Source organism: Anarhichas minor, unplaced genomic scaffold, assembly GCF_050575085.1.
Source record: "Anarhichas minor isolate MPS153535 unplaced genomic scaffold, ASM5057508v1 ptg000074l, whole genome shotgun sequence".
Lineage (NCBI taxonomy): Eukaryota > Metazoa > Chordata > Actinopteri > Perciformes > Anarhichadidae > Anarhichas > Anarhichas minor.
In genome coordinates, this window is record NW_027466520.1 from 10,339,044 (window position 1) to 10,364,302 (window position 25,259).

Sequence of the window (25,259 nt, forward strand, 5' to 3'; positions counted from 1 at the left end):
AACAAACCAGCCCCACTCTTGACCCGAACCTCTAAAAGCAAATTTCAAACATATTTCAAGCAAAGGTTTTGGGACAGTGGACTAAAGTTAGTATATTATAGATTTTACAGTAAAATAAAAAGAATGACTATGCAGTGAAAGATCACAAAGTCAGCATTTAACCATTAGTTGTTTAATGGCATTTGTGTTAAATTGACACATATAGAAAATACCCAATAAATGATGCACATTTCAATATCTACCACTCTCCCTCTGTACATTATCTGTTCTTTTTTCAGTTATTGATTTAGGCTATTGACTACCAAAAACATTGACCTATCACAAGTTACTAGATTCTACTTTTTTTTAAGGCCGCAACTATCAATTGTTTTTATTATTGAGTTTTGTTTTCTCTGTCAATCAATGAATCACTTAATTTATAACACGTCAGTGAAAACTGTCCATCACAGTTTCCCGGAACTCAAAGTGATTTGTCCAAATTACATGTTTTGTCCAACCCACAGTCCAAAACTCAAAAAGATATTTCCATTTAGTTTCTAGGGAAACTGGAAGAATATCTGGCAATTTTTACGTTAGAAAAATGACTTAAATGATTTATCAAAATTGTTGCCAGTTCATTTCTTTCAACAATCAACTAATTGGCAAATCATTTAAGTTGTTTGCTTTTAAATCTTTAATAGATGGACAAAAGCTTAGTCTAAAAAAAAAGTGCAGTATTCATCAAGAAATAATTATTATATTTTCAAATCATTAATATATATAAATTTACATTCTAAAATGTATCCAAATAAATGATAGTTTATCTCAATATGCAGATTAATTCACTACATGTTTCAGCACTGACGCTAAAACGAACAGAGTAACTCAGTGGTAGTAAAAGCTGAGGCAGAACAGCCGAAACCAAAAGGAGAGAAAATGCCTGATAGATCGGCCCATGGAGAGAACACATGATCGGATGAACAGAGTGGAAGAGAGAAAGGAAAGGAAGAGAGGAGGCATCCTGTGGAGAAAGGAGGGGATTTCCCACAGCACAGATGGAAGCCATTAGTATGGTGTTGTTGCTTAAAAACCTTTCATGTCTTTGCAGTTATTAGATAATACTGGGTTAAACAGTAAACAGCATGATTCTGCAAATGGATATAATATGCAGACACAGCGATTGCTTTACCATTCACTACCTAAAATTGATTTAACTGTAATAAAATGTAATAATTCATAATGTAACCTATAAAGTCTCCATGCAGAGTTTGAAATTGTCGTTGAAGATGAAAATGTTCCATGGCTCAACTTAACCATGAAACTCCCTATATGAGACCGTTGCAGTGAAGTCGTGTCGAAGCCAACGCCACAACCGCAAATATGTGCGCACAAACAGACGCACACAAACACACACTCCTCTGGGTGATACATGCTTGCTGATGTCATCACCGCAGCTCTGGTGCCACACAGGGGTCAACCGGGGGTCTCGCCCCTCTCAACTCTGAACTCCCCGACCTAACAGCTGCTTACCTACCGTGTCCCATCAATACACATTTTCACATTCGTTAGATTCACTCGGGTGCAGAAGTTCATTTTCCGCTGGGATATCCAAATCTTCAGAAATAATAAAAAGTTAGGCATTTCGCTTTGAAGACTTTCTTAAACAAGGCACGTATTTAGAGCTTAGGGCTGTTCTGTTCAACACATGTTCAGTTATACGGCCTACTGTACGCCGCATGCGAAAAAGCTAAATGTTTTTGATTACCGAGTTTACACAGGGGACCATGGGAAATAGGATAAGAGAGGAAGCTTCTCTCCCTCTCTCCCTCTTTCCCTTCTTACCTTATTTTCTCCTCTGCTAGCTTTCCCTCATTCAGGCAACCCTCCATCCGCCTCGCCTCCTCTGCACGGGCTGCCAACTCCTCCACTGAGCAGGTGAGAGAGAGAGGAAAGACAGGGGCAGAAAAGTGTGAGATAAAGAGCAACAGTTCACTTCAGACGCTGTTGGTTAAGATTCATTAAAGAGCATTCAAATGTCCATACGACAGGAAAAAATATACATTCTAAATGAGATATTATATTGCCAGATGTACGGTCAGATCTTGAGGCCGAGTTCATTTTGTTTTCTAATTCATTTAAAGAAAGAAATATGGAACACATGTATTTATATACAGTAACTTACATGCTCCAGCAGACCAAGGTTTAAAGAATGATTTACAAAACTTGAACACACGGAGGTGATTATTGATTCGCGTCAAGTTCAGCATGAAAATATGAACCGCGAGCCACCTTCAAAGCAAAAAAACGCACTCCGACCACAGAAGAAGCGCTGAATGCCTTTCAGAGGCAGAGAAGGCAGAAGTGAAAGTATTGCACTGCTTGCACTTAAGACGAAGCAGCAGCCCTTTTGTTGAGAGAGAAAAAGCGCGCTCCCCGAGTTGGTCAATAGATGGCACTCTTTACCTTGAGCAAGCCAGTAGAGCTCATACTCCTGACTGCATCCCTTCAATCACATTCCCTTTTCAGCCGTCCCCTCCGTCTACATGCAATAAAACCCCATTGTCCTACACTTAGTAGTTTAGCACATTGAGTGGTTCCTTGGTTAGGTATGCTTATGCAGGCCCTTTTTAGTTTGAATTTAAAATTTAGGATTTACCCCCACCCCCCTTTTTTTTTTTGTTCTGTATGCTGTTTTGTGAGTCAATGTTTCTTCATAGCTCTTAAAACCTTTTCACTATATTCAGTATTCATTGAATATAACATAAACTGTCAGCCATCGGTGGTCAAGGCTGGTGAATATTGAGGAGGTGTGTGTGCTGAATATGTAGAGGTGTGCTCCTGAGTACTGTGTGTGTGTGTGTGTGTGTGTGTTGAATATTTACAGGACGGACCATGACTTTGTGGGTGTGCATGTGTATTTGAGTGCGTGAAATAGAGAAATGTTGATTGTATTGCTGTGATGCTTTTCGGGCCACGCACCACACTGTGATGGTAGTGGTGGGACAGACTGAACAGGGGGAAGCTAAAACCAATACCAGAATGGAGGAAAAGGAGAAAAGAAAATCTACATTTAATAAAGCCATGATTCATTTATGATTTTGCAGCATCCAAACTGTTTAAACTGAAGCCCTAGGAAAAAGCTGCAACTGGAATTGCTAAATATTTAACGATGCAAAAACACTTTTATTTGTGTGTGTGTGTGCATGCGCCTCTACCTTGGCTATTTCACTAAATCTCAAGGTGAAAGTTTGAGTTTTGAGTTTATGAATCTCAATAATCAATAAGGCAGAAATATGAAAACTTGAGTTTGGGGGGGATCAAATTCGCAATCAAAGCATTAGTTTTGAGGTGACCTCAGTGACACCTCCCACCAGGGGAGGCCACAGAGAGAGCAATTAGCTGCATAGACTGACCGTTTACACAAGCGCTCCTATCTGTACCCAAACACACACAGACACACACAGCGGAAACACTAAATTAAGTGAAAAGACACTTCTATATAAAATAAGAAAACACACAAAAGTAGAAAGCAGCAAACATACAGACATACAGCAGGAGTTTACTTTTGACAAAATAAGATGTGTGGTACGTTTAGCTTAGTCTGATGACCAACATTTTCCACATTAAAAGAGGATCCGCAGAGGATTGTGGATTTCTCAACAATCAATTCTTCTTAATAGCTTAAAATAGATGCTGCATTTCCCCACAATGGTACGGCACGGCTCTACTTAACTCGCTCTTTTTTGGTTTTCCATTAGCAAAAGTTGTGTGTAGTATTTTTTTTTGGGTACCGCCTCTAGCGAAGTTCCAAGTGAGCCGAGCCGGTATTAGAACCCTGATTGGTCAGAGAAAACTGTCACTTGCACAAACCTGCCATGCTACCGTCAACAGTGACGGCAATTGTATTTTTATTCACTCTACCCAGATTTTCTTTTTTTAAACTACGCCGAACGCTATGCCATACATTTGACGAAGTGCTGACATTCCTCTGCTTGGTTGCCAATGCAAGGATTCAGCGGATGTTGCGTTGAAGTTGATATCAGGTAATTTAATGCTGCGTAGATATGGCGATCAGGTGAGAATCCGGCCTACACTGAGTGGGTACTATCGGCAGTGGAACACAAAATAGAGAGAAGGACCTGGTACCAAGAGGGAGTCAAGTCGAGCCGAACCATGCAGTGGAAATGAGACATGCGATCTTGGGTCTCTTACTTTCTTGACCCTTTTATAGTGGCTTCACAACTTATGGTATGACATTAGTTCATAATCTAATCTCTCCTTCTCAATGCCTTCATAAGAGCTACAAAGCCCATCATACAGCATCAGTTTATATTCACAGATCTGCAGTCAGATTACCCCGCTCTCGTAGCTAACCTTTAACATGAGAGGGACGAGAACCCGGCTAACCCTGAATCAGTGGTTGGGGCTGGGCTGGGCCCTGCCTGGCCCTCATAAAAGCTTCATAAGGCTTCATAGGGGCTTCCTTTGGCTTTGTTGGGGGATTCGTAGCGGGCTAAGGTGCTCCCGAGAGACGTCCCAAAGCCTCCCAAGACTCACTCCCTCTCTTTCTGAAGTTGCATGGGCTTGCAACACTGCTTTTGGGTATAAGCCAAAAGGTGCAGGCGCACAGCCGCACACAGTCATGCACACAAATACACCACAAGAAAAAAAAAAATAAAAATCATATGCACACAACAGTGAACACTAACAAAGACAAAGAGCAACACACACACGTAGAATCTAAAACTCACACATACACCCCAATACACTCCCCTCTTGCTCTCTCCTCTTCGCTTTATTTACAATCCTCTGGCAGCGGTACAAGGGCCCGGGGCTATAACACACGGCACCTAATGCTCAAACTGCCAGGTAATCTCATGTCTGACATCCCCCTTTGATAGAAACTGATCAATAGACTCTTGTAAAGGAGTCATTTTCTCTGATGTTTCTACCAACCACTTCTCTCTATCTCTATCTCTATCCCCTTCTCTCACTATCTCTCTCTCTATCTCTCTCTCTTTCCCCCGTTCTCTTTTATTAGCCATACATTTATAATTCATATTTCAGCGGGGCCAAGTTTGCTCTGAGACAAAAGGGGGGCTTCTTTGTGTAATAAAGAACAATGGCGGTGAAATGATGGGGAGAAATGCCAGTGTTTGCTGCTGGTTCCGGTGAACAACAGTTTTGGGGATCGATAGAGTGTGAAATGGGATTATAGCTAGTAATAGAGGTGAATTGGAGGAGAGAGGCATGTGCACGTGTGCGTCCAGGGATCCAGATTGGATAGCAGCACACACACACACACACACACACACACACACACACACACACACACACACACACACACACACACACACACACACACACACACACACACACACACACACACACACACACACACACACACACACACACACACACACACACACACACACACACACACACACACACTTGCACACATACATGCACACAATAATGATTTCATCATCTTTAGGCAGATGCACATCAGCAGCACAGAGTGGTGGTAATATCACATTTCTGTTTTTGTGGAAGTGTGGAAATATGGATATTGTGTTTTTGTTTATGCTGTTATTTCATTTGTGGTCACACAGCATCGCATTTATTTCACATTACAGCAAACCTTACAACACATCTTATTTAAGATGTAAGATGACACGATCAGCCACATTTGAATTTTTTAAACATCCATCTTTGGTTGATTTTCACAGGTGGGTCCTACAAAAACATTTTCCCAAAACAATTAACCAGCCATTTAGATTATTAGGCATACAGTGTTCTGTGAATCTGATTAACAACAAAACTTTTCGACTTATTGTCTGAATAAATGTCTTAAGAGTTTCAAATATCATGCCACAAGTCAGTTCTTAATTCAGTTCAAATGACCCATATATACTGTAAATACAAGATATGTATGGTACACACTCTGGCTCTCCACTTAGTGTAGTTTAGTGTTGTGTGGGTTACTCTCCGGACTGAATATTTAGTAAGAAAGAGAATATCTAGTGAAGTGGTACTCATACAGAAAATGCATGCAGTGAAAGAGTGACATTAAATTTGACACATACAGTCATGTGGCAGATTTCAGGACTTTCCTCTCTCCTTTTTAATCACCCTCTTCTTTCCTGTCTATCCTGCCACAGTCTGATTGAATCCAGCTGCCTTCAGCTGCTTCAATCTCATCCATATGACACTTCTCTGGTTCCCAACTCATCCTCCCATCCTCCGATTCTCTCACCCCGTGGACATTCCCCCTAGCTGGCCACAAAGACCCTCTAATATAATATCCAACACATCCCAATTACAGTACAGCCCTGTATACGCCCAGTTAAATGTAGGAGTCATGCAACATGTTACCCGTCTCACAGCACCAAACAACTTTACAAGTAGCAAAATAAACCATAGACACAATAACATACGTAAGTTCAATAATAATTTAATCATCAGCTGTAAAGTTTTTACTCTGTCATTTCACAGACAAACAAATAACATCCATTAAAACAGAAATAAGTACTGAAATTACGTAATAGTCTTAAATATGGTGTTTTCTTTTAAATGTACGGTGGACTACTGCCGGTTTTTCTTCATTATTTTACAGTGTACCTTTTTGTTTCGTTTGTCCATCTAACAATCTGCATTCTAACCTGTTCTTTGTCACAATCTACTCCATCCTAGACCAGCTCTACTGTTATCGATCATCTCCACTCAAGATGTTGTTTTATAATACAGAAGGTACCTCAACAAGGGCTCCATGTTAATAAGAAGGGCCTTTTGTCCACAACAGTCATTTCTGAAGCTGACTCCTCACCCAGTCTATTCAGGCAACTGCTATATCCAGGTAAACAATGCCCCCTTTGTTATAATAATGCACCTTTATTCTTCTTAAGTCATTACAATAGGCTCTCAACGTTGCTGGATTGTATTTGCTGAAGGTAAAAGCGTAATAATATGTGGTTTTGTGTGGAGCGTAGAGTTGAGGGAATAGGTTTTGATCACAGACAAAGGCCAAGCTACACAGCGTTGTCCTTCTGTCTCTATCTGGTTAATGAGCAGTGTTCACCGAGCAAGCCAGCCACTCTCTGCCACAGAGAAAGACCTCAGATTCATCTCTCTGCGGACAATAGGTGAGTGTGTGTGTGTGTATATTTGTACCTCGGAGAGCAAGCGTGTATGTGCTAATTAAAGCAGTGGGAGTTGGGAGAAATGGCTGTGTGCGTGTGTGTATGAGAGGTGTTTGCCTGGCGTGACCGTAGATGTGTACGTTAATTCTTAATGAGACATTTCTGTGCCCAGTGAGACCCAGCCATCACCATTCCTGCACTGCCACACTACTACAAAGGCCACCATCAGGTGCACACACACACACACACACACACAAACTAGATCATTACCATACCGCCAAAGCAGTGTGCCATTAAATCAAACCTCTATCTACAGTGTGTGTGTGTGTGCGTGTGTGTGTGCGTGTGTCTGAGTTAACATTGCGTGCAGGCAGCTAGCAACCGAATCACCACATCGCTGCACCACTGCTGGCTAATTTGAGCCAACTGATTGAGCTAACAGCAGTGTGGCTGGTTCAAAACAAAAGGCAGGGAACACTGTAAAGCTTCTCCAGCATCCTATATGCCTCTGATGGCATCCACTGCCAAACAAGAAAAGCAGAGCGACTAGTGTATCAAACAGTGAAGTGAGATAAAGTCTCAATTCTTTAAATTTAACTTTTTGCTTCTGCACCACTTTCTCAATTGTGCGGGCCACTATTTAAATGCGGGTTAATATAAATATTAAGGATTTGATAAAAAACTGTATATGTACACAATACGTGTATGTGTTTGATGGATAAAGGGACAGACGGATGGATGAAATGAGTTACTGATAGATCTATTGACTGATTGCTACCTGTCACTTGCAGCTTGCCGCGCAGCTCCTCCAGCTCTTGACTCGACTGCCTGACGCGACTGCTCAGACTCCGTTTCTCTCCGATGGCACTCCTCATTTTCTCCTCCCCCTTCAGTAACTCTTCCTGAAGTCCCTGCACCTCTGCTCTCTGTACGACCAGCTCGTTGCTCCGTCTCGCTGCCTCTCGTCCGGCCTCCTTCAGCTCCTCCTCTGACTGCCTGAGAAGTGCCACACGTACCTGCAGTACAAGTAAGGGTCAAGAGTAATAGTGGATAAGTGACTGCGTCTTCATGCGCGCACACACACACATGGTGTTGTGGCCTCGTTCAGATCAAGCGTCTTGCTAGATTGGGTCTCGAATGCTTTTCACAGCTGCCATAAAATGTGTGTGAGTGACAACTTATTATTTGATTTTGATTCCCTATCTTACATTTGCTTTTATCCATGGGAAACCTTGACTGAAACATCAAAATAAAAAAAAGATACATGTTTGCCTCTGTCGTGCAGCTGGAGAACATTTGGTGGCTCGCTTCAGACGCAAACTTGAAAATCATGTCCGATCTGTTTGGCATAGTCAAATCTATTGTGTCAAGGTGTTTGGAAGGCATACAGTAGTCAACTCTGCATAATGCAAACTCATTAGAAAGTCCTGCTTACCGACCACTTTATTTTATACACCTTGCTAGTATATGTAAATGTATCCTACCACGACGCATTATGTGACATTAGGCTGAATAAATAGAAAAGACCTGAAAGCAAGAGGAGAATATTCTACAGTTGCGTATGTGTGTGTGTGTTTATTAAAATCAACAAGTGCCCATGCATATGCTATTCTTGTTAAGCATGACATGTCTATCACTTGTATGTGCCAGAGGACACACAAATTAATGTGTCAAATCAAATGCTCCCACTTGCACCTAGACCACACACACACACGCATGCACACACATGAATGATGTGGCTATGACTGCCAGCAATGTTGGCACTCTGCCAGGCTACAGTTGCCACTTTGAGTAATTTTAATGTTTAGTGTCCCATTGAGCTCTTAATTGGAGTCAATTTCACCAGCCTTGGCACGTTCGGCGCATTAATTAATGGCGAGGCAATTTGTTTCTGCCAGGCAATCACGGGACAATCACATGAGTGGTGGGTGTGTGTGGTGCCTGTGGAGGTGGGTTGAGTACTCCTCTTTGGGAACTTGAATTGAATCTCCAGCTCCATGTTCGCAGCCTGAGATGCATCCATAGGCAAAATTTTAGGACAGTATATGAGGCGACTTAATTCAAAAGTAGAGGGGGAAAAGGTCAAAATAACAGGGCTATCTCTAAACTAGAGGACAGGACAGCAGATACGCATTACTTTAATACCTTTTGGGTGTCCGCCAGCTCAAGCTTTAAGCGTGTAACTTCCGTTTTCAGACGTATCACTTCCTGTTCCAGCTGGCTGCGATTGCTCATGTTTGTGTGGTGGGACGCAACAAGACTTTGCCTCAGACCTGCTTTTTGCTGGGCTCTATGGGGAGGAAAGCAAAGACTGACTGGCCCGTACAAACTGCTGTGTAAAGAATGCATAGCGCCAATAAATACAGGGAAAGAAAAATTGTCTGCAATAAGAATAAAGTAAACCAGATAAGCATAATTAATAGATAATGATTTCAATAGATTATTGTGTTCATTAGTATCTGTAGATAATATATAGTGTGCTACTGTGTGCCATTTGGCATGCAGGCTGTTAAGAGAATGAGAGAGAAGAGGGGGCGGAGGCAGATGGGAAGGGCACCAGAGGCGAGACAAGGACAGGAACCGGGATCAGCCGAGGAGAATGAGAGTTTTATAGACTCAGTTATTACTGTCTCTCCAGCTCTGACTTCATCTGAAGAATAGCCTTTTCACACTCTGCAAGGCGCTCAACCTGCTCAGTGCAGGGCTGAAACACACACACACACACAAAAATGTGGATGCTGGAATGTAGCAACGTAATGTAATTCATTTTTTCTCAAACAAAATTGAAGTCAGAAACATGAGTTATTTTTGAATATAGGTAGATCTAAAAAAATGTTCTCTCGACTGTTATCGCTGAATGGAACTGTAAGTACCGAATATGCAGTGAAAATATGCCCATCTGTAATGCGTAACCTTAAAGTGTACAACAGCACAATGCATGACCGCACCTTCTGCAGCTGCTCTCTGTGTGTTAGCAGGCCGAGGTAGTCCTCGTCAGAATGAGAATGACTCTGTTGGTATAGCTGTAGGTCACACTCCAACATCAGTTTCTATGCGTAGAGAGAGCAAGTGAGATAGGTAGAGAGAAAGAAGAAAATTGTTAATATTTCATAGAGCTAATATAACTGCTAAATATTGCTTGTTTTTTGGCAGACTTTTTTTATTTATTCATTATTTATTTGGATCCCCATTAGCTTTCACAAAGTGGTCGCTAGTCTTTATGCGGTCCACACAGAAACAATAACAATAAAAGCAATTCTAAAACGGTGTAAATAAAACAAGAGAAGACTAAACAAGCCAAATGTAGGGATCAGAAAATACAGGGAAATGGCACTACATATGAAACAATAAACCATGATGGCCTAACAATGGAAACAAACACAAAATTGTCACAAATGAACAGCAACAAAAATAACAATCATAATAATAGTAAGATTAAAGCAAGCAATAACTAGGGTGGTGTTAGTCATTCATGCACTGAAAATGAAACCACCAAAATGCAAACAACTGATTCAAAAAAGAAGTCCCAAAGATATCAATTGTAATGAATTGCATTTCTACAGATACTCATTTTTGGTTTACTAATAAATGACAATGACACTGATGTGCCACTAAGTAAATACATCATTATGTGTGACTACTCATTTGTGAATTGATTTGTTGCGTCGCAGAGCACAGAGACACATGGCCTTGATGTTCTAAGCACAGCTGACAAACTCCAACACTGCCAACATAATATTAACACGTGAATCTAGCGCGAGAAACTACATTGGGCAATGGGTACCTAAAGATCTTAGCAATGTTCTCATAATGACAAAGGAATGTCTCCTTGGAAAAAAAGACCTTGTAGCTCATTGTGTGTTCTAAATGTATCAGTAGCCTCAATCTTTGTCTATTAACTGCTGTCCTTTATATAGGCAAATGATGTTACTAATTCAAAAGTGGACATCTTTGTAGGAAAGGAGAGGAATTCCACATCTTATAGTATTCATCTTTACGTTATTCCCTGGTCAGAATACCAATGGACTAGAATATAGATAGCATTACTATACTATACTGTATAAGTAACATTTATTTTTCCATTTGTGCTCAAACATGATTTCACATTCATATTTTTATACATTTGAAATGATTTCACTTTTTCTTTCAATTTAGATTTTCTTGTAAACAGGGAATTAAGACATCAGTGATTTTAGGGTTAGCTGAGCCCAACAGTTGCACGAGGTAGAGAATTAGCAGGACGTGAAGCTCCATAAGAACTCCTAACCTCTTGATAGGCGCCTCACAATCAAAGTCATTAGCCAGTGTAATAAAGGGCCTGAGATACAGCCATTCTTCAGCAGCCTAACTCTTTTATAACCAACAGATTAAAGTTGATTGGATTAAAATGACATTCTGCCCGTCTGACCTTGGCGGCAGCAGTTAAGTTCATCCAAATTAAATTCCTCCGTAATAAAGATGATTCATTTGTTGCCTGACGTAGTAAATATAAAACAGAAAGAAAAAGGAGAAAAGATTAAGTGACACGCTCCAGTGCACCCATGCACACACGCACGCATACTCTAGGGCGCAATGACACATGCACACAAAGGACCCATGCATGCCCTCACACAACATTGATGAAGCTGACAAGCACCTGGGAGCTCACGTAAGAACACAGACACCCAATTTGACTGAACCGAAACACTGGCACACCAAATCTTCCTGTTGAGAACTCTGCCCCCTTAGAACAAATACAACCATAATGAAGATTGAAATAATATTTGTTTCTTATTTTGAAATGAAAGACCGTGGCCATGTCCCCTGCCTATGTTTCCACTAATCATCTCCCAGGCAGCCTCATTGATTTACATAGAAATATTAGCAGGAGCACGTACAATGAAACACACAGTTCTCAAGGTATCTTAAATGTTGTAGTAAAAGGAATATTCCAAAATCATGAGGTTAGGACTGATACAAACAAATGTTGTTGTTGTTGTGTATACGTATGCCTGCTGTTTGATCGTGTCCGCCTGCTCCTGCAAGGAACCCACCGGGCCTTTAAGGTGGTCTGCTGTTTGTTGACTCTCTCTCAGTAGATTCTGGTTGGTCTGGAGCTCATCCGTCAACTGGTCAAAAGCCTCCTGGGCGTTCTCCCATTGGCCAACCTTTTCCAGCCACCGCTGCTCCATCTCAGCGAGCTCTTCCTTCACCGAATGCGTTGCCAATTTGGAATCTCGTAGCTGCCAATAAAACAAAGTGAGTATGGCAACGGGTGAATTTTAGCCTATTTATTTAGAATAGTTATATAGCTGATGAAATCTCTTCACATGGTGCAGAACAAGCAAAATGCAATAATGATAATATACTGCTATGATATACCTGTTGCTGTGAATACTGTAGTTCCTCTTCCAAAAGCTCCACCTGCCCTTGCACCCTATGCACCTTCTCCATCGCTGCTGTGTACTTTTGTCTAAAAATGGCTACCGTTTCTTTCTGCTCCTGGGCTTGTAAACCGGCATCTTTTATCACCTCCTTGGCTCCTTTTAGCTGCTGATGAAGAAGTTCCATCTCAACCCCCTGCTTCTTTAGCTTCCCTTCAAATGTCTCGACCTGAGAGCAAACACAGTAAAGTTAAGCACAAATGATGAGAATAAACCTTTGCTATTTATTTAAATGGAACAGCTCTGGTCTGATGGTTTGGTAGTGTGACCAAAACATTGTTACATTTTTAAGGAAAGCAGCATTTTGAGTCCCCTAACGTTTAGGTGCGATACACCAGGTGTGTGAAGAGTTACAGAGTGAATGTGTTGCAAGTAACTGGTGACAAAAGCAGCAGGAAGCCTTAATATATGTACAAATAAAGAAAACTGAATGAACTTAAAGAAATGTTGAAACTATTACAGCAACAACCGCCCTCATCATAAAGCTGCAACATGAAAATGTAAAACAGGACACGTCGTCGTGATTAAAAAAAAAAAAAAAAAATAGTGGTACACTAGTTTGTCTAACATGGTGCAATACACTGTGCTGCTCTACAGTAACCCCGCTCGTAATGAAAGGGGAACCCAGGAAGTGAAACCGGGCTTAATCCCGGTGTTACACAAGGAATCCTACTGTAGCTCACCTTTCAAGGGGAGAGGTGGAGAAAGTTAAACCCGCTCTAACACTCATCTTGAGTTCATCCACGTTAATCCCGCTGTAATCTGGATCAGAACATGAGGGTTTACAACTAATGACAGCCAACTAGTTAGATTTCAGTGGTTCACCGCAGCTTGGTTTAACCAGGGATTAGCTGGGCCCATCTAGGACTAACACTGGGTGGAAGGCAGCATGACTGGGTAGAAAACTTGCTCATGTAAAGGAAAGAGACACAAAGCAGAGGAGAGGAGAGGCTGGAGCGGCAACATCTACTTCTATCCTCTAGTTTAGAGTCAAAACTGAACAACCCGTGTAGGTGTATGTGCGTGGACTGTTTAAAACCATTGACACTGCCCATGTACACTCGACTTTATTCAAGTGTGATGGTGAATGTTTTATCCAAGGTTACACAAGGTAACAGTTTTAAAGTCACACACACACAGTATAAAGTAAGGTGTCATATGCCAACTTTACCTATTACAGCTGAACTGTAAATGTTACTTGATCTCTGCCTTAGTATTTCTCTCCTTTTAATGTATCCACTGCTGTCGAAACACTAATGGTGGATTTAGCGTTTCATTCTGTCGCTGGATGAAAGGCCTTATAAAAAAGGCTTAATGGGAACACCATGGCTTTCTTGTGACCATAATCAGGAGCTTGTGCTTTGAGGAAACAAACAGCCCCTCATTAAATACGATAGGACACATGTCGCTTTGACCCTCATCTGGCCTGGTGTATTTCAGTATTCATGGCTGTCACATGACTACCCAAGATGACCCTCGTTTGATTGCAACTTCATTCTCCTCTATTTTTTTATTTTTAATCTCTTGGCCCGTCTTTCCCTCCCTGTATTCGTGTTTTGGGTCCAATTGGATGTGAGAGGTTGACAAACAGAGGGGTCATCTTGTCTTGTTTGGTAATTCAGATGATGTAGATGGGGATGTATCGAAGTTGACTACAAAATAAAGCTTGACTGCTGTAAACGGGTCAGTTTATTGTTCTTGGCAAAAGACTGACTAGTTGATTGTCTACTGTGATTTAGATCACTCGCACACAGACGCATAAGTGCATCCAATTTTTTTCTTTCTTATGTCGTTCACTGGATTAACGCAATAGATTGTTCTGCTGTAGGATCATGGCTCAACTGATTGACAACTGAGCACACAAAAGACGTTGCCGTCTCAGCGGCTATGTGCTGCTGACTTAAACTGCCCTTGAGCTTCGTGACCTTCGACTCCCGATCCTTCAGCCTGCTCTTTATTTGGCTGAGCTCAGAGTTGTTCTGCTTCAATCGGCTGTGAAGCAGGACACTCCTCTGGCTCCAGCGTTCCGCATCAATCTTGAGAGCTTGTTTCACAGCTTCCAAGTCAGAGTTCAACTGATCTATAGCTCCTCCTCTAGGGGAGGTGGAGATGAGCGAAGGTGAAGAGGAGACGAGAGAATGCTTCCTTACCTGTTGCTGGCCAATACGGAGCTGATCATGTAGCTGCTGTTGTTCTTTCTCTTTCTGCTCTATAAGGCACTCGATATCTCGGACCTTTTCGCTAAGCTGACACCTCTCATCCTGGTGTCCTCTGACCTTGTGTTTCAAGTGTCTCACCTCAACCTTCAGTGCTGCCACCTGAGCAAAAAAAGGAGAGGAAAAGGATGGAAATGGAATAACTTCATGTAGATCATACAAAGCACACACAGACAGGCAGACAGACAGAAAAGGCAGCAAGGGGGCGGCAGTAGCCAAAAAGTGAGAGAATCAGGCTCGAGTCAGAGAGTTTCCCAGTTTAGTCTCAGGACCAGTTGGGAAAATGTGGGCACGGCAGACATGAATGAGTAACGATTTCCCCTTTCCTTAGCTCCAACTTTCGAAGAGCCTTTGAGCAAAGTGCTACACCTCCCACAGTTCTAATGGAGCTGCTCAGTAGCCAACTGAACAAAACTGTTGCTGGTTTGGGCACTTCCCTTGAGTAGATATGTGCAACTCTGTGGGTGTAAAACAGGTCATTGTTGGAAAAAAACAAAAAAAAACACAGGTGTGCTCACACAACCTAGCCTCAGCATATCAAAGGAAAAAACAAAAAATAGTAAGACAGGTTGAAAACCCATGCAGACTACCTGGAATTGAATATAAGCCCTGAAACACATTTAAAACTCCAAAATCGGAAACTTATTTTCTCACCGAACATAGCTGGAGAATGCAAAAGTAGCAACATTAAAAGGGACAGGCGTGATCTCTTAGAAATAGTACTTTACGCAAAATGTATCAAAACTGCAATATCATAGCAATATTATAAGTTGAAAATATACTCAATAATCTTAAACACAAGTAATAAATACAGTGGTAAAAGCCCTGATAAGTACATACATAGATAGAAATGACAGGAAAAGCACACATCTACATACAGACATAAACAAGCCAGCCACCTGTTCCTGTTGCCTTTGATGCTTTTGTTCAGCTGTCTTCATTTCAGCTCTTAACTGCAGAATTAACTGATCTCTGCTTCGAACCTGAACACACGGGAAATACACTTAACGGTAAATATACAAATACATTGTGGCACTTCAGCCCATCCTTCAGTTAAATATTTAGTTAACAACCGCAGAATTTGATACATAAGTCTGACCTATGCACACACACACACACACACACACACACACACACACACACACACACACACACACACACACACACACACACACACACACACACACACACACACACACACACACACACACACACACACACACACACAAGCACACAGAGACAGAGAGAGATGGACCTCCAGGTGCAAGGTGTGGACTTTCTCATGGCTCAGGGCCAAATCAGCCTCCAGTCTCTCTTTGGTCTGGTTGACGTGGACAAACTCTCTGCTCCGGTCGTCCATCTTGGCTCTCAGCTCATCGCTGTCCTCGCTCACTTTCTCCAAAGCCTCCTCTCTTTCGAGCAACTGGGAAATATGCAATAAAATCGAGCCGCTCGATCAGTGCTAAGATCCTACAGTACTTCACAACACCCACATCAGGATAATGAAAAAAATATTTGAATTAATTAAATAACAATCTTAAATTCAAAAGTACTGAAATATTATTTCGAGGATCAAAAAAAAAAACACTCAACATTATCTAAAGTGCATTACACATTAATAAATTGAGTTTACATTTTAATTCCACTATCAAATAAAAAGTCCAGTAACATTTGAGAGAGTAATCAACAATCAAATGTTCTTTAACACAGTTAACATTAATATGAATCATGAGCATTACAATTTCAAGTTGTGGAATAATGAAGCTGTTGCCTTTACCTCTTTCTGACATTCAGAGTGCTGCATCTTACTCTCCGTGAGCTCCCTCAGCAGCGCGCACATCTTAATCTCCCTCTTCTGAATCTGGAAGAACAAACACATTTCTAATGGTTTCGGATCGTCGGATAATGTTTCTTTTCATTGCAAAACACAGATGCTCTTTTTGATGATATTTTGACATTATAACTTTATGTTAAGAATCATATTTCCTTAAATCCTTTGCAACACAAACTGCATCTCAGGAAACAGCAGAATTTATGTTGCCGATTACAAAACTTAAGATTAAATTATCCAGTCTTGTTTTTTACATATTTGTGTTTACGGTAACGGTGGTGGAGAAACGGCTGTTTATGAGTGTACAGTATTTATGACAATTTCCTGAGTTTGTGTGCTTCCTTGGTGACCTTCCCTAATTACCTACTTCAGTAATATGCCAAATGTGTGGTGTGTGTGTGTGTGTGTGCTTTAATGTGGGTGTGATGCCTCACACATTCATGGTTTTCCTGTTTACGGTCAGTCTAAATGGCCAGGTATCTGCCACTGTGCTGCCTATTTTGAGCCAAACAGGTTACTGATGTATTTTCGGATATATTTGTACAAGCACTTATGTCTGACAAATTTCTTTGATAAGATTCTAAGGCTTTTCTTTTAAGCTTTTAAATATTGCATCTCCAAAATAAGAGGAACCCCCCCATGAGTGGTAGTTAGGGAACCAGGACTGTTATATATAGGTTAGTTAATTATACTAAAACCCCAGCCCTGTCTTAATCCACAACCTAAAAAAAAACAAAATAATAATGATGATGATATAACTAATAATAATGAAGAAATTGTACTTTTCAGTCTACTTTGGACTGCATATTTAATAGACGTAGTCTCCGCCTTGGATTTATATACACACGCAGTCCTTAATGCCAAACAGAGTTAAATGCCCTCTCTTTCCCACCTCCTGCCCGTCCTGCATGATCCAGGGATTGTTATGACCAGAGTTGAGGGCTCGTTTGTAACTGTCCTCGGGGATTGATGGAGTTAACTTGGCTCTTTGACCTCTCACCTCTGGCTGTCAGCGGCCAGGCTCGCTAAACACACTAAACCTGAGCTACGGCAAGGGGAGGGTAAAAAAAAAAAAAAAAAAAGAAGAGAAAAACACTGCATACACACTGCCATGCACATAGCAGCTAAATCACAAATGAGTGCTCGCGTAAACACGCACAGACTTTTTCAAATAGGTCTTGCCCTGGACAGGAATAATAAAGGTTGTGTTTTGCATTCCATGGACATTAGATAAAATAGAACACGTTAGCACTCAAAAAAAAAATTTAAAATGACCAGGGCATACATTTAATGCGACAAATACAAGTCATTCCACTTACCCATAGCAAACACTACACTTACTTCCTGACAATTTTCAAATCTCGGCTTGATTCATCTTCGACTGTGTGTGTGTGTGTGTGTGTGTGTGTGTGTGTGTGTGTGTGTATCCCCAATGTGAGCATGTGATAGGCAAAATGGATGTTGATAAACAGCGGAGGATGTCGTGTCAAAACAGACAACTTGTCAAAACGACAAGCTAACTAGGTCAATCACAAAGTTTAAGGAGAAACTTTGGAGTGGAGCTTTGGTTTATGCATATCTCTACGCGGATGTCTATTCGCGTGTGATAAGCCTCTGAACGAATCTGCAGGAGGGGACCTCCAATATCGAAGGTATTTTTAAATCAATGAGCTCTTAAGTGTATCTCAGTCTCAATGTGTTCACACATCCGCACGCACACAACACTCAGCGCAGACAGAATCCCTACTGACAGGCAATGACAAGATAAAGAGAGGGAGAAATAAGGGGGGAGAGAGGACGACAGGAGGGGGAGAAATAATATTTGAACAGTTGGGGGTAGCGGAGGAGGGGATGAAAGCGAGAAATGGCAAAGGCAAGAAAAGAAATGAGCAATAAGAGCGATCAAGAGAGAAAGCAGGGAGTGAGGAAAAACCAGTAAGCCATTCTGATGGTTGTAACGCATTGTGAGGACCAATGTTTGTCCAAGTCTAACCTTGAAGGCTAAAACAACCTTCCACAGCACTGCCCACCTACCACTGTACTGCTCTTTTGTGTCTCCTTTCAGTTTTGTTTTCTTCCTCTCTCCCCCCGCACCCCATGTCCATTTCAAATAATATGCAATTTGAAATCTTATATCTAATGCGCTTTATAGAAGATCTATGAGCGCATACTCTTCAAAGTGATGTCGCAGTGTGGAAGCCGGAGACACTCTGTGCAGGAGTGTTAACAATAAACAAAATGATTGGACATCACATATTGAAATAACATTCACAGATCTCGTTCTCATGCTGCATCTTACGAGCACATAGAAGTGAGAATGAGTCACGCGGCGAGCTCTCACGCTACAGTAAAATTCCTTCTCTCTTGCTTTGATTAGCCTCCATGCAGATTTGAGTCTTTGATCGGCTCCTATTCACAATCAAACAATTTAAACACGATTGTGTCATGGAGACCCATCAGATGTAAAGGCCGTGAGAGGACCAATGTGTAAGATCCGGCAAGGATTTTTGTTTTAAACTACTCAACTTTTAAAAATAAACTAACATTATCGACTAAATATGATAAAGTAAGTGTTGACACTGTGTCAAAGACATCTCTGTATTGTGTTGCAGAGTGATCTACGGAAATGAGCATACTAACCACGTATCGCATCAGCCCGTCCCTGTCTTGTAATATCACTCATACCTCGAGAGGAGATAGTGAGTCACTCTTGCGTCCAGTCTGCCCTCAGTCCAGAGGATGCAGAAGTAGAGTACAGGGTCCATGTGGTGGCAGAAAGGAGAAAACCACTTGTATTTTTGTTCAGTTCTCAACGCCACCAGTACGACACTTCACGGCCCAGTCGCTGACTGAAAACTCGACCCATTGGATCACAAGGTATCTCCCCTACATCCTGCAACCTCTCTCCTTTTTCCACGTTGCTCACACTAAATCCATCCTTCCGTCTCTCCCTCCTGTGTACATTTATGACCTGAACATTTAAAAGAGGAGCCTCAAGAGAAGGGACTTTTGGTTCTGAGAAGATGAAGCGGATCGTCTCTGACAAAGCCCCTTGTCATGTTAATGGCTTCACTGCTTTCAAGTTCCTCAGTGGGGGGAGTTTGGAACACTTTAACCACATGTTAAAACTGCAGCGACATGTGGCCATTTGCAAGAAGATGATGTGTGAGAGATGGAGAGAACTACTAATACAGATGAAAACAAGTAAAAAGGGACACAGATAAATAAAGCATAGGGGATTAAAAAGACATTAAGGAGGATTTTGTGCTTAAAATATTACTTTGACGCAAAAAAAGCACAAACATCTGCTTTTATTTAGTGAATTTTCCAAGTATTTTTTTTTGTTTTCTACACAAAAACAATAAACAGCTGATCTAACTGGACATGTTTACACCCCAGGACCCAAATCCATGTTCCCATCTACTTCCCAGCTGTTTGAATTAGATCTAAAATATAAAAAAGGAAAATAAAATAAAAAAAGGGAGTGGACGACTCATTTTCTACAGAATACGCAAACTGCTTTCCTATTCTTCCGAGTAGAAAAAGCCTAAGTGAGAGAGGGAGAGAGTAAAAGAAAGAGAGTGAATCAGCAGAGTACATTACAGATGAAGCAGCGTGTTGACAGTATTTGTTCAGCTGTGCTAATGTTAGGACATTTAGCTCTGCAGAGGAAAAGTTCTCTCACTTTCACTTACAGTATATTCAAGTGCAAGCACCCTCACTCTCTTTTACACACACCTACTGCTACCACTGTCCATACAGTAATGGAATGAAGTGTGCATGAGAGAATGCAAAGCTGGAAGTGTTTGTGTGTGTGTGTGAGGTTTTCTGTGTGTGTGTGTGTGTGTGTGTGTGTGTGTGTGAGAGAGAAAGCTTGTAATAGATCAGAGAAAGAACAGTTTGGGCGCATAAAGCAGCACCAGATGTGGAGCAGAAACCAGATCCCTGGACAGAGTGTAATGGTCCATCCGTTGACTTAATCAAATCCAAACATGACAGACACAACCTCACACACACACATACACATGCAAACAGACGTAAAGTATACTGTAGCTAATTGCATACACTCTATATCCACAACATAATAGACATGAACAAATAAAGAATTGACCAATCCTGCATACTTGTTGCACCTGTGAAATCCTAACGTGTTCATGTTCACTCCAGCAGAGTGAATAACAAGAGGTCAAAAATATTTTCTAAAATCTCTTATTCTACCAAAGCCCATTTGTTGTCATATAACATGAGCTACAGAGCATGGAGTCTTTTAGATGTGCATTCTATGAACTGGTAGACTGTTGTAACAATAGCCTCAACCAACAAGACCCTGACCACTCTAACTCTAAAGATACACTGGAATGAGTCGGTGAAGAGACGAGCCAGCGACAACTACTGATCCTTGTGTGTTTTTACAAAGCCAAGTCCTTGATATTCACCAATGGCTTACTGAAACCTGGTTAATGAATACAAACAACTGAGCTATATATATATATATATATGATTTTGGCAGCGCAAAAGCTGTCTAACAAGCAATATACAATAGGATCATTTCTTTGAGTTTTCATGCAGTCCTAGCTTAAAACAAAAACCCCATTTTAGCAGAACAATCCAAATTGATGTCAAGTCTGTCTTCGTCAAAAGTGTGTGTTTTTAATAAGGCTCTAAATATCAGAACATCCCATTACCCATTATCTAAAACCTTATTATCAGCACCATTGTAGAAATAGACAATGCCTGTCACAGTGAATATTACATTTGAAAATTGAATATTTAAATGAATCCCTCACCTATACAACCCTTCTTATCAGCCCCATTGTGGGGAAAAGACAATGCATTACATTAAAGTGAACATTATATTTCATGTCCATCCAGTAGAAATTGCGTATTTTCAGTTTAACCATTTCATTAACATTTTCCGCTTTTGTGTAGAAAATGCTTCCTGACCTTTTGGGCAAACGAACTCGCTAATAATGTATCAGTGATGACAACACATGGCCAACAACAGGGAAGTCAAATGCACTCGTCTCAGTTTAAGTGTCACAGTTGGATGGACAAGCAAAGTTTCGCAAGAATATATAACTTAATTATTGGAATTAAGACCTTGAGGAAAGAAACCAATTACCTTCTTTTCAGTGGTGGGACGCACGTGTATTAGCTCTTGCTGCAGATGCTCCATCTCTTCGTTGGCATGGTGCAGCTGGTCTTGGATCTGCTGTCTCTGCTGTCTTTCCGTGGCCCGGCTGGTTTTGGTCTGATCCAGGGTTTTCCGGATGTCATTCAACAGGCACTCACTGGTTTGTAACTGAGGGGAGAGAGATGAAGAATAAGCAGAGTATGTCTGATCCAAAGACTAAAAGAGAGGGACAGTCACAAGCAGGCGGGCAGCTGTAGACAGAGCTGAGGAGGAGAAGCACACAAGGAGAAGAATGGCTGAACCGTTATAACAAGATACAAGCAGGAGGAGAAGGAGATGAAAGTATAATTTAGGGACGTTTGCCTCCACTCTGTCTCCATAGCAGTGAAAAGGAACAACATTGAGGCTTTGTGCCAAGTTGGGGAACCCCACAGTTACTGCTTTGACTCAGGACCAATAAAACTGCTTGACTACACATAAAGACGTAGGACGCCAACTGTTGACTAGTGGTTCTTAAACCTTATCGACAAGGCTCGCTGGGAGAAGTGGTGATTTTTCTATATGCTCCACATCAGACAAGAGAAAGAATATGCTATTATTAACATGGGTTATTATCAACACACCACGTTTCTTGAATGCCACTGCACTATTCTATGTGCACTGATGTAATGCTGCCAATCTCATGTGCACACACCCCTGGAATGGTTAACAGAAACCTGTTTCAAATGCAGTGAGCTCCTGTTTAGTTGTGTCAATTGTGAACGGTGTAACTCCTCGTATTGGCAAAATAATTTAGACTCCAATACAAACAAACATTAGATCAGTAAAAGAAGAGGAAAAACAGACTCAAAGCTGTGACCCAGAGTATGCAAAGTGAGCCCCAGCACTCGAAGACATGTGTAAATTCAAACTGCTGCCACCTCCAGACTACACTAATGATGTTAGTAAGGTAAAGGGAGAAATTAAGTTAGTGTTTGAAAAGTAAAGGGCATGAAGTCAGACTCTAAGAACGCCTTTCAAGTGTTCCCTAAGTCAAGTAACTAACGTGCTTTTATGTTGAATATACTTTGTTTAGTTGGCTCCCGGGCACCCGCGCCACTAAAACACTAGTAACAGATGAATGACTTGGTTTGGTCAAGGACACAGTTAATGGGTTATTTTAAGCCTAAAACACATCACTGCCACGCTCCGCACTGATATACCTAGAGGGGCAAGAGGGGGAGGAGGAGAAGTAGAGAGAGAGAGAGAAATACAGAGACAGAGAGAGGGAGAGAATTATAAAAAAGAAAGGAAAAGGACAACGAGAGAAACCTAAAGGCCATTCCATTCATCATGCGTATGACTCTTTAATGTTCCCATACATTACCATTGGTTCTCATTGGGGCGAGGGCGAGACCGGACAAGAGATGAGAGAGAGAAAGAAAGCAATCAAGAAAGAATGATCTCAAGAAAAATAATGAACGGACAAAAGAAAGAAACAAAAAACATTTAACCCCTCCCCCACTCTTGCTCCATCTCTTGGCTAAGTGATATTCACACGAACACGGTTCTTTATTGTACAACGAGCCAACCCTCTGCGGAGCTAAGATGGTGGCGATGAGTTATTAAATATGGAGAGAGGGCGAGAGAGGGAAGGCGGAGGAGGAGGGGAAGAAGGACGGATGATTAACTGTGAAGGAAGTAAAAAATGAGGAGAATTCCCCAATGCACCTGACTGGATTTGATTTAGAGAAGGTTGCCCAATTCAAGAGGAGCTCCCCTTCTGTGTGTCTGAGAGAGAGAGAGAGAGAGAGAGAGAGAGAAAGAAAGAGAGAGAGAGTGTGTGTTACCTACTTTGCTCTGCAGTGAAGCCCGGCTTTCTTTGAGATGTGTGTTGTCTTGGACCAGCTGTTGCTTGTGTTTCTCCTTCATAGCCAAGGTTCCCTTCAGAGAGTCCTGAGAGGCTCGCAAACTAACCACATCCTGGTCCAGGTGTCTCACATGCTCGTCTCTCTCTTTCATCTAACACACACACACACACACACACACACACACACACACACACACACACACACACACACACACACACACACACACACACACACACACACACACACACACACACACACACACACACACACACACACACACACACACACACACACACAAGAAAAGTCGGTACTGTACGTAAACATATATACGACAACTACAGATTGTAGATATTACATGCCTCGTAACAATGTAGACACAAAAAATGCCAACAAATGAAGTATACTTGGCGGCATTATTTCACCTTAATATTAGTTTAATATTAAGGTGAAATTAGTTTTCACCTACAGCATCATTATTTTTCAGTAAGAGAATAAAACACATACACGTTATTTACTTTGAAAACTACAAACAACTGTTGCTGTGCATTACTTTTTATAAATGAGTGCCTGAGTTATCATCGGGAATAAGAGACTAAGGAGGCAGGCAGAGGTTGAACTCCTCACCCCGTGCGTGGTCGTCAGTGTGTGCGGGCCTGTGGTTCAGAACCCCAAGTCAAATCAAAGCCCCTATTCATTAGCACTGTGTTGAAAGAGCCCTGTGTTAGATTAGTAAGGAGGCTTCATAGACAGTCAACACACATGCAAACATATACACACACACACACACACACAATGTTGTTAGGATCATTTAAGATATGTGACGACACACAATAGAATCACACACACACACACACACTTAGTGGGTTCTACTGTACAGTGCAGTATCCTTCTTTATAGTACAGGAACAAATCCCCCAAAAAGGTTTTAGCTTTTGAGATACCCCTACCCAGCAAAGCACAACCATAGTTTAGAACTTCTGCCTCCTCTAACAGCAGACTGTGGTTCTGAACTTGTGTCTTGGCACAGACACGGCCCAGCTCTGCCTCCTCTCCAGACGATGCAGTATATATATATATCATCCAACCAGTTGTAACGGAGAGCTTAAGCTGGTCTTTTATACCGTTAACTCATCTACAGCATGGCTAATGGATGGTAACAATTATTAACAAAATGGGGCAGCCAGTATTGCGACACTGAATTAAAATGACGCTTTTATCTGGATATTCCCCAAATTGTAGTGTGACCATTGGGAAATAAAATAAGTTCCACAAAACTGAGACAATAAGGTGTGAATTTCAGTGCTTCAGCCAAGTCCAGCACATTACACAAGTGGGCAAAAGTCCGTGCTCTTTATTTTAACCCATCAAGAGGGATGTCAGATAAAAAAATGTATATGAAGCAAAAGAGCACATTTTCTACGCATTTTAAACATTAAATGTTAAAACATCGATGTTAAAGCAATGATTGCTCCAAACGTTCAGCTACTGTAACTGTTTTACTGTACGATTCATGTTGATATTTCAGATACAACAGACATTATATACAGTACATACAAATATTACATACAAATCTTTCTATAACTGGCACCATTAATCCATATCAATGAGTTTTCAACAGAACCCGAGGGTGTGTATTTCAAGAAAAAGCTTAGGTCTATGGTAGCAGAGACTAAGGTAGTGCCAGTACG

General features: G+C 41.3%; 1 protein-coding gene across 1 annotated transcript in view; it reads right to left on the reverse strand.

Moving 5' to 3' along the window:
* LOC142937701 (uncharacterized) overlaps nt 1–25,259 on the reverse strand; it is an 89,635-nt gene that overhangs the window by 20,667 nt on the left and 43,709 nt on the right. Inside the window, exons 9-21 of the mRNA XM_076080756.1 lie at nt 23,556–23,723; nt 21,711–21,890; nt 16,535–16,618; nt 16,013–16,180; nt 15,657–15,740; nt 14,692–14,859; nt 12,480–12,710; nt 12,152–12,340; nt 10,067–10,168; nt 9,746–9,822; nt 9,264–9,408; nt 7,897–8,134; nt 1,822–1,906 (exon numbers count right to left, since the gene is read on the reverse strand). Coding sequence (XP_075936871.1) covers nt 1,822–1,906; nt 7,897–8,134; nt 9,264–9,408; nt 9,746–9,822; nt 10,067–10,168; nt 12,152–12,340; nt 12,480–12,710; nt 14,692–14,859; nt 15,657–15,740; nt 16,013–16,180; nt 16,535–16,618; nt 21,711–21,890; nt 23,556–23,723 — 1,919 coding nt within the window. The remainder of the gene's footprint in view (nt 1–1,821; nt 1,907–7,896; nt 8,135–9,263; nt 9,409–9,745; nt 9,823–10,066; nt 10,169–12,151; nt 12,341–12,479; nt 12,711–14,691; nt 14,860–15,656; nt 15,741–16,012; nt 16,181–16,534; nt 16,619–21,710; nt 21,891–23,555; nt 23,724–25,259) is intronic.